The sequence below is a fragment of the Pseudochaenichthys georgianus genome, chromosome 1 (genome assembly GCF_902827115.2).
Source record: "Pseudochaenichthys georgianus chromosome 1, fPseGeo1.2, whole genome shotgun sequence".
In the NCBI taxonomy this organism is placed as follows: Eukaryota; Metazoa; Chordata; class Actinopteri; order Perciformes; family Channichthyidae; genus Pseudochaenichthys; species Pseudochaenichthys georgianus.
The window spans coordinates 17,195,820-17,206,580 of NC_047503.1; the positions used below are offsets into that span (position 1 = coordinate 17,195,820).

The window sequence follows — 10,761 nt, forward strand, 5'->3', positions numbered from 1 at the left end:
CGACAATAATCCGGATATTACTAAATCGCTTCCATACAATATAAGGACTTCAGAAATAGTAGGCAAGAGGATATTTTTAACTGACAGTTGAAAACACTGTATATGTCCTATATTGCAACATGGTAAAAAAGACAAAAACAAAGAACTGTTACCAATTTTGATGATGAGGAACATTTTAACAATCAGAGTGTTTGCTTTTTCTCATGCAGAGGGTACTTTTCTCTGTTCATCGGATGTGTTATGACATGGATAGGTGAAAAGGCCAAGCCGCATAATAGATTTATAGCATTTTTTAACATTAAAAAAAATAGTATAAAATCAAAAAGTGGGTTTTTTGACAAAAGAAGCTTTGTGTTATATAGGCGGGCCTTGTATTAACACATCGAAGTTGGTTTGACAAAAATGCGTCCATCGAAGCCAGTGTTAAATAGATTTTTCGAATGTGTCGAATATCCAACGTCCAATATAAAACCAAATTTACCACGGTAATAAACTGAAGCAATTTCAAAATGAACCCAATTAAGTGAGTTTTAAATCGTCCTACTTAGTTTATAAGGAAATTATGAAGAGGAACAAATTAAATGATTTGAAAATGATATCTATGTAGGTGCTGATGCTGTTGGCGGTTCTAGTGTCAACAGAAATTTAAATTAAATATGTGTAATGGCAAATGCCATATATGATTTTCTTACCTGGAATTCCTCCTTTTTGAACAGACTTTTTGAGTCCTAGCTATATTGTCTGCAGTTCTAGGGTTCATATTAATCTAATATGATTCTCATCGATCTAAATTAGATTTCAAATGATTAACTGTGTATGTAATGAAGATCATAGTGTGGGTTGAATCCATTTTCATAACCACTGTCTTTTAACTGATTTAAATGCGGAAACTGGGCTTATTCATCAGAATTTGGTATGACTTGACTTGCTTGACCTGAGCAATGACTTGACTTGCTTGACTCTCACCACAGTGACTTGGGACTTGCTTGATACTTGTAGGTCAAGACTTGAGACTTGCACTTGTAGGACCTCTGCAAATAATACAGATACATTTGACTATTTTAGCATATTTAGTAGCCTACTTACAGTTAATAGAATGTAAAGAGACATTGTTACAGTAACTAACTGTATCTGACTCTAGACATGTAAAATATATTTTCAGTATAAAAATGTTTTTTTTCCACTCGAGTACCCTTAAAAACAAACTAATAACCTTTATCTTTGTAACTTTATTAGTAAATATTACCCATCAACTCATTATTTCTCCAAAATTAGAAAAAGCAGCATAATTGGTGGAGGGTAGAGAGTTCAGCAGCACCATAGACGCATCTCTGAATGTGACAGAAGAGAAGTCCCCACAGAAAAACCCTGGAGGTGTTTTCAATACTTCCTGTCAAAGCTATATTGTAGACCTCCGCCATGACAGTCTATACTAGTACATATACATATTTACTGTATATACATTGCCACACGCACACTGTACCCACCTCTGTATACACCTCACAATTATAGCATGTCTACAGTAGCATATATATCTGTTAAACAAGTGACCCCATATGGTGTGTTTAAACAGCGCATGTGCGCACTTGAGTCAGTTTTTCAAATGTTGGGTGTTGTTTGTTGAAGACAAAGTTTGAAAGTATTGACAGTTTTGTCATTAGAATTTTATCTCCGTTGTCTTCCCCTGATGTTCGGCACCATCTCATTCCTGCCTCAGCTCCCGTTATTGAGCATGCCCAGCAGCTTCCTGGCGTCCATGCCCTGCTGCTGCGCCATCTTCTGCACGTCGAAGCCCATGTGCTTCAGGAACTGGATCACGCTCATCTCCTGTCCCGTCAGCTGGTCTCGTACAGTCGGGCAGGTGGGATTACAGTGAGGCCACGGGCAGCTGTCAATCAAATGGAGAGGGCAGCCCCTGGTGTGTGGGGTCTTAGGCTTCTGGTTGTGGTTGGTGCTGTTGGTGTGGTTGTTGGGCTGGAGGCTGCGGTCCCAGCAGTGCAGCGCTCTGGGCAGGGAGGTGCCCTTCACATGAATGTCCATCCAGTAGCTGCAGGGACAGAGAGACATAGTGAATAGATCAAATATGCAGGATTGTATATGTATGTTTATTTGTATACAGTACAGATTGAATTTTTGCATTGTCATGATTCAATTCATTAATATCAAATGTAATACCATATAGAAGACTATTATGGTATACCTCCCCTTACATTCTCTGGGTTGTGTTTAGAGATGGAGAATTTGATATTTCAGTTAAAACTTAAATCGGCTTCTATTTATTTATTTATTTAAATGAATGCGTTTGATATTGATCCTTTATAATTATATATTTGTGTGTAGGAAGTTTAACCAGTGTATGTTTTAAGTGGGATATTTTACAATTTAAAAAATAAACTCTTCAGTGCTCTTTTGTGGACAAATGATGTAACTGTTTCTAAAGTAATTCAAAACATTTGTTTGGCAAGTTCAATTTTTTTTTCTGCCAACATATGATCCAATACAGATTTATGTGGCAGTCTGGTCTTATTTATAATTTATATTTAGTTGTTGTAGACCAAAGTTGACTGATTAATGGGCAGTAGATGTATAGTTGATGTATAATATGGAATTAACAGGATTATTTGACTGATGTGTTATTCAACTATCCTTTTTGGGTCATTACATTTTTACAAAAGCAGACTTTTCTATCTGTTATTTTTTGTTATGGATTGTAAGCTGGAAGTAATTAACTGAGCACACCGATGATGAAGTAGAGGAGTGGAGTGCCCTCAGAGTCCCTTCATAATAAAAATAAAATCCTTTATAAGATCCTATTGTTCTCATATCAGAAAGTTTACTTACGTTCTTGTGATGAGTTCATGTGACAGACAGGCCGGAGCAAACATCGCCCTGCCATCCAAAACACAGAATCACACAGTCAACGAAATGTTTCTTTTTTGTGTGTGTGTGTGTGTGTGTGTGTGTGTGTGTGTGTGTCTTACGGGACGTCACGCAGCGTGCTCCTCAGCTCCTGTCCCAGGTTCTGGATGTACCTCCACTGGCCCTCGTCGACAGGCTGCCCGGTCAGGTGGATGTTGTCCACCATCAGCTGGGCCTCGTCAAACAGCCACTGCACCACGAACACCGGGCCTGAGAGGAGAGAGGGTCAGACTTCAAGAGAAACACGTCCTGCCATCTTTATCAAATACATCAGACCTGTGGAGGGGCTTGGAGGTTTTTGTCACTCACTTTTTATCGTGGGGAAGACTTTATATCCAAAGAAACAGTTCCACTCCTGTCCCACATGAGCCTGTCTGCAGCTCTCTGGCACCAAACCGCCCCAGTACCTGCAAAGTATCAATACTTTACAATGATTCCTTCTCACTTAAATGTTCATTTGTTTATCAATTTCTCCATCCGTGTTTCCTTGGAATCTTGAAGAAAACATTGCTATCGTCTCCCGACAATGGTATCTGTATATATGGTGAATGAAGAAATCAGAAATGTCTCGATGAATGGAAGTGAATGGGGGCTGCTGTGAAAACTTGTACAAAAAATAATCCAAGTCTCATTTATCCAGTCGTAAACTACAACACGGAATTTAATTTGACTTCAGATTGACACTGACAAGTTGCACCCCTGCTCAAGAATGAGTGTTTGAATAATAACATTTTGGTTTGGAGCATAAGACTTGGATTATCCTGCAAGAGGTGTGTGTGAGTTTATAAACTGATGTTTTCATATAGACTCCATTCACTTCAATTCATCAAGAATGTTATCCTTGTTTAGTTTTTTAATTAGCGTGGAAGCATGTGAGGAATGCGCTCTTAAAAAGTGTAAGGTAACACAGGGTGAGTATCATTTTGTGGGTTTCTTTCAAACTTCTTAACCCCCCTTAATCCATCCACCAGTCTTTGAACTCGTTGTGCCCTCCTACCTGATGCCTCTCTTTAAGGCCTCGGTGGGGGCACAGCTGATGGTGTCCAGGCAGGCTGTGATTTTGTACTGTTTGTTGTCCAGGAACCACCCGGAGTCAGAGAGGCCCCGGACCTGCACCCCCCCGTGGCCCAGAGACTCCAGCTGCTCCGCCACTCGGTCCACGTTCAGTAGCACGCCCGCACCGCCCGCACTGAGACAGGAAGAGAGGGGTCAGAGGGTGAGCCTTTATCTGTGGTTAACACACACACACACACACACACACACACACACACACACACACACACACACACACACACACACACACACACACACACACACACACACACACACACACACACACACACACACACACACACACACACACACACACACACACACACACACACACACACACACACACACACACACACACACACACACACACACACACACACACACACACACACACACACACACACACACACACACCTGCTTCCTGCCAGTAGCAGCACCTTGGCGTTGTCCAGACCTTTTGTCAGCAGCTCGTTCACAACCTCCTTTATGATCAGAGAGCCCATGAACGCATAATCACCTGAGAACATACATGTTGCATGTTGTTTAGCTTACAGCCACATGACACACTCTACATCAATGTTACACAACTGCAGAGAACTTTGCACACGAGAGATGTAGTTTACACCTATCATTTTAAAGATGTATTATACAAAAAACAGGAGATTTTAAACCGGTATCAGGTAGATACATTTGTTTGCTCTTTATTTCAAACAAACTGTGCTCAGTTTGCAAAACACAAAAGGCTCTTATTTAATCACAAGTCCTCCTGACTGATGAATCACACTCAACTTGAATATTAGCAATACTTAGATGTTTTTTTTTATTTAATTATTGCATTTTTTTATTATTAAATTGATCTAGGTCTAACAGAAAATATTATGATATTGAATGGTCAAAGTCTGGGATTATAAATCAAAGATTGGGACACATAACACGGTATATTAAAGGTTTTCAAAAATGGTCAAAGCTGATTTCAGAAAAAAAAAATATCCTCTTTCCCACGACTAAAGCCCAGAACAAAACATTCGGCTGAACGGTATAACATCTTCAGCCTCTTATGTCCACTCTCCAGAGACATTGATATATCGTTCTGTATAAACCCCTCAGCCGGATCTACACGCGGTGATTCGACTGAGTTATTGAGTCTTACTCTGATTTGTCTTCGGTGTGGCTCCACTCCACACATCGCTGGAGCAGTACGGGATGAAGCTAGAGGAGAGAGGAAGCACCTACGATTATTTCCAATCAAATGAAGATAAATCAGAGATGCCTTATATATCAGTGGTTAAAGCTGGTGGCCTCTGTCTTTAGGGGCTCCCTGCTGTGGCCGACGCAAGTCCAAATATTTTATCAAAGGTATACTGATGACAGATTCAACAGTTGTACAAATAAAAGCCAAGCTGACTGTGTGATGGACAAAGAACACATCTATACATTTCATCATCCTTAAAATATGCAACTCCTTCCAACAGAGCTCATAATATGAACTTGTAAAATTGTATTTAAGTTACTTTTTATGAGTCGATACGTAACAAATGGTGTTAAATGGGCATGTGATCTCAAATCGATCGCAGGCAGCTGATAAAAATCATATTGTGGCGAACTTATTTATATCAGCAAATATAGAACCGCTGTCCAAAGAATGGATGTACCGTATCATGATGACATTTGTGTGGAACAGACCAGAGTTTCACAATGTGGGAATAGTCCCAGAAAGCATCAGTATGCCAAGGATATGAAATCATTGATTGATGCAGACACATATTATAAAGAGAAGGAGAGAAAGGAGTTCTTACACCATGTTGGCGTTCCACCAGTGAGGGTTTTCCTCTGGCTGTGGAGACATTATTCCTGTTCCTGTAGAGTAGAGAAGGTATAGATGCCATATTTACTTAACCTTCTGGATCACATTTAAAACATTAGTTAAGCTAAGTGGGGTTAAAAACTACTTAAAGGTTAAATACTACTAGTAGGAAGTTACAAACCTTGATGTACAGTTGTGTGTTTTAATAAGCTGACGTGTCTGTATGTGTGTTTCCCTTGCGGTCAAAAACTCATTAACTTTCCCTGCTTTAGTCAGCAATTACATGCAGGCATTGAAGAGCTCTGTGGCCACCAGTGTACACAGAGAGCTTGGGGGGGGGGAGAGGGAGCCATGAACAAACAAGGAGTCCCCTGAAGGCCGGAGGGAAGGAACCGAAGTCTGACTCCTTAAGATTAATGCAAACTCAGCTAAAGAGGAAACACAAACATGTCTATGAATCTGTGTGTGTGTGTGTGTGTGTGTGTGTGTGTGTGTGTGTGTGTGTGTGTGTGTGTGTGTGTGTGTGTGTGTGTGTGTGTGTGTGTGTGTGTGTGTGTGTGTGTGTGTGTGTGTGTGTGTGTGTGAGATATAGTGTTTTATTGTGTCTTTTTACCTGTTCTGGTTTGTGGCCACTTGGTGGAGCTCATCAGTCTCCTCATGGTCTCATACCTACTGACACAGGTCTGCCTGTTGAAACAGTACCATCCACCTAAAACACACACAAACACACTTGTTAACAGGTTAGTTGTGTTTCACATTAAGCTCTACGTTCATGTTAGTTTCGTCCTCACCTTCTAAGAAGAGCAGCCACCTCTTGCTGCCTTTAGACTCCTTGATGTAATACCTGCGCGAGAACAGCAAAACAGATCAATATGAGTGTGTTACGTGTGCAGATACAGGCACGACACAACCTCCCCGGGAGGGATGCTGCCTTTGATGCTGACTGCCATCGCACTGCTTAAAATCTCAGTAGGAATCTGTTTAGCGGCTTTAAAAGCTCAAATAGATATTTATTTTTAAAAAGAACAGCCTGTCAGCTTGGGTGGCGTATGGAAAGGTCTGCGTTATTCATAGTGTTTTATTTTATTGTTGACTTTATCCTATTCCTCATACTCAACACTATTTAATTCAGCAATAGAAGATTGGACTTGTGAATTAACTAAAGCATACCAATAATGCCTAGCTTTTTCTAAAGGTATAATACCTATTCTGGTGTGACACTTCTCCATGCTTTAATGTGAGGCAGCACCTCTTTTCACCCTCTGTCTGAAACCAGAGCCCAGTCTGCTCTGATTGGTTAGCTGGCCGGCTCTGTTGTGATTGGTCAAACATTTACACGCACACATACCTATATAACACTAAATGAAAGTACTTAAAATATTGTCTGAGAAGCAATTGAGGAACAAATTGTGATCTGATTTTTTTTCCGTCCTATTAACAAAAACTGATTTTGTTAGGATAATCTTTCTAAATTCCTTAATCTTTCAACTTTGAAAACAGGTTTCTTTGTTGTTGTAATACTCATTTTGGCCACAAGATGGTACTTACATACATCAACTGACAGACATCTTTTACCACCTGTTTCCCAGTTGAACTTTTTCTTCTTTTCTTTTGTAATTTCACAGAATACAAAAAACAATGTATAACTTATTAACTGTATCACCATATCCTGTTCCCACATTTGCTTCCAACAGCTTCTGTACTGAACAAACTGTAATATTTACTCTCACATCCTGTATGTCATTGAGTAGCCTAGTCCTGCAAAATGCACGTGATCCCTTTAGTCCATACCGTCAAAAGGACTGAGGTGTATATGAGTAGAAGCAATACATCTTTCTATTACTTTGAAGATCTTTCATGTCACACAAAATCCCTTAATCACAATAATGCATGACTGTGGGATGCTTGGCACCACTCTTAGTCTTGATCTTAAACTGAGATATTGCTGTGATCCAGTGGTGATACAGATGTGGAGGCATGTGAGCCTTCTGAAGATAAACCTATTCATCTTAATTTAAGGGACAAATTAGTCAAAGCTGCGGTCAATCTTTGAGATCTGTCTGTGGTTTACTCTGCAGCCAAGAGTGCGGTATAACTGTTGAAAAACAGACACCTGTTATTGTAAGCTGTCTTATATTTAACATTGTAACATTAGGACTCATTATCCTTTATACCTCTGACTACATTTAAATAATCTCTAGCGTTTGTTCTCTACCCCCTCATCCCCCACCCCTCAAATCTGGTCCTTTGATCCAATTTGGTCACATCCGGAGAGACGAGGGACTGAAGGGCAGTGGGGGACTAAACTGCCACAAAGTGCGTTTGGTGAAAGGTTTCAACATATCCAACAGGTCTTTCAGTGCCATGTGAGTTATTGACAAAGATTACACGCATGTTCCACTCACTTACCCTGCTGCTGACCCGTCATTGCAAGTCACAGAATCATTCTTCAAAAAGTTCAACTTCATGTCTTGGTCCAGCTTCTGCGCAGAGCACGGGTACAGTGACTGCGCTAAGTTCTTTATCTGCACCATGAAGTTGTCCATGTTGCCCTCCACGGCTGTGAAGTCTAACGGGAAACTCTCTGTCCCCTCCACACGCTCCCTCTGCACCGGGGGCTGCTGTTGCACCCGCCGGTGTTGCGCCCTACCCCCGGGTACTTTCCTCGCCTCCGCCGGTGCGCTCACATGGATGAAGAGCAGCAGCAGGCAGGACACACCTTGGCTCCGCATGTCTAACTGTTACTGGAAAATGCCTCTCAAATGTGAGCAAGAGACTTCTGCACAACACAGCATATCCTAAGAGTAGTTAGATGAGTTGAGAGTTCTTTGAAAGCACATGGAGACATGCTTCAGCATGTTGCAGTTGTCAATATTGAAAGGTGAGCAGAGTGAACGCAGGTTATCCATGGTGCCTTCACAGATGGAGAGCTGGTTTTAACATTAACCTGAAATGCAAATGATGTCCCCACATTTTTTAAATCCTAAAAACACATGGAGACGGCAAAAAAACAGCTTAACCCTCGTGGCAGTCAATGAATTCAGCCGCTTTACACTGCCGACCTGTTGACTCCTGGTTCAGGTCCTGGGGAGCTGCAGACGGAGTGGAAATGTATTTGAAGTCTCGCCCCCTCCTTCCTTCTCATCTCGAGGGCCAATCGGTATTATCGTTGGCTGATGCTCCTCTCGGGGCGTCGGTCTCACACCAAGAGCGCGCGGGTGCCTGGCACGCCCCCGTAGTCCTTTCGGTCGGTCTCTTTGATGTTGTGTCATCGTATCACTACGCGGCCTCTGAAGTGATATAATATGGAGAGAACTGCGGAGGGTCACACCACACCAACAGGGTACATAGCCTAAATATACAGTCGACACAAACACTTTTCCAGTCCTTCACATGTTCAAACCTTCATTTTAATTAATCACAACAGTTATTGATTAAAATGAAAATCCCCGTTTTAAATTAATTAAAGTTCTTCCTTGAATTTGAGAACAACTTGTTTGTGATGTGCTATAATGGATTAAGATGGCAGTATAACAAGTAATTAAAGTTATTTTCAACTTTACCAGTAACAGGTTAATGTATTTATTATATGACATGCTGTATATTATTCCAAAAATGTACATTCTGTGTAAAGAGTAGGCTACTTTTAGTTTTGGTACTGTTTTGCCTCATCTTCATTTGAAACACTTTGAGATCATCTCTCTGAAATCCATAAACCAGCGTGTCATGTGATTCATGTCACAACAACCCTTCTACTAATCTGGACACCAAACCAAGGATCCATCTTGAAGTGATGTTCAGAAACAAACTGCTATTAATGATTTCTGTCTTTGATATGTTTTCCGTTTACAAGAAAGGAAATCCTGCTTTTAACAAGTCCATTTGTTTGCCATTGATTAATTAGTGATTCAATACTTCTTAGTGGGACAATGTTGTGAAAGACACAGATGCCCTTTTGTAATTTTGCACACCATCCACAGGCAGTTTTGATGTTTGGTGCCTGCTGAGTGAGGAAGGAAACTGAATATTGTTTATTTGTTTATTCAGTAGGGGGCAATTTCCCCCCTGAACGGAGAACTGTATTGACCTCTCCCTCTCTCCCATCTCTTTCCCAGGTTAACTTTGTGGATGTTGCTGCAGTGGTTGGTCAGTTGTATTCCCTCTGAAGCCCCGCCTTAACTCTCCATCTGTTGTCAGCACATGTGGTCTTGTCTGACCAGTCTGATTCCATGCAGCTTTGATCCAAATTGATAATTGCTGAGACAATGGCCTTGATACTCCATATGTTGGTTGGTGCAGGTCTTCCGTTACTGCATATGGTTGCCTATACAGTATATGTAGTTGTCCATGGGGAAGAGATTATACAGGCAGGATCTATATCCTTCTCTCTTGATAGTCTATAGCCAGGTGGTTGTTTTTGGTTATTGTGCTTTGAAAAGATTAAAGGTCAGGTCAACAATAATGTTGTTAATGGTGTTTTGTATACAAATTGCGAGCTTTATTTGGTATTTGGCATCCATTTGTTTTTTTAACTTTATTTCTATAGATTTCTTACATAATATAGAAAACAAAGAGGAAAGAAAAAAAGCACAGACAAGCATTGAAAAAATAAATAAAATATTGGGTCAATGAGTCACTTTGGTATCGTTTGTTTAGTTGAAGAGAAGGAGTCAAGCTTTAGAGTTGTTTCATTTCAGTCTGTTTCTATTTCTTTTTTGTATCGTCCTGTCAGATCAGTTTCTGTCAATATATTGTGTCTATATATTAGTTCCTCTTGTACAGTGAGCATTGAGAGTCATAATCAGTCAAAAGTCTGAAACTGTTCAATATCCAGTTTGTTGGTATCCTCGATGCTCGTTGGAGAGGGCCGTTGTGCTTATGTATAAATGCACAGACACTATTTACTTAGACACACATGCGCTTACACATACATCCTCGTCTTCTTATATCAAAATTAATTTTCCATTTACTCCAATTATTAGTAC

At 40.5% G+C, this 10,761-nt stretch overlaps 1 protein-coding gene across 1 annotated transcript; it reads right to left on the minus strand.

Annotated features, from left to right (window-relative positions):
• Window positions 1-1,214: 1,214 nt before the first annotated feature.
• notum1b (notum, palmitoleoyl-protein carboxylesterase b) lies at window positions 1,215-8,847 on the minus strand. The gene is made up of 11 exons (XM_034093491.2): window positions 8,186-8,847; window positions 6,568-6,620; window positions 6,390-6,485; window positions 5,769-5,829; window positions 5,123-5,181; window positions 4,387-4,489; window positions 3,917-4,108; window positions 3,229-3,326; window positions 2,982-3,129; window positions 2,842-2,889; window positions 1,215-2,047 (listed from the first exon to the last, which is right to left on the minus strand). Exons 1-11 carry the CDS (start codon window positions 8,506-8,508, stop codon window positions 1,714-1,716), a joined length of 1,515 nt encoding a protein of 504 aa, XP_033949382.1. The 5' UTR covers window positions 8,509-8,847; the 3' UTR covers window positions 1,215-1,713.
• Window positions 8,848-10,761: the final 1,914 nt, after the last annotated feature.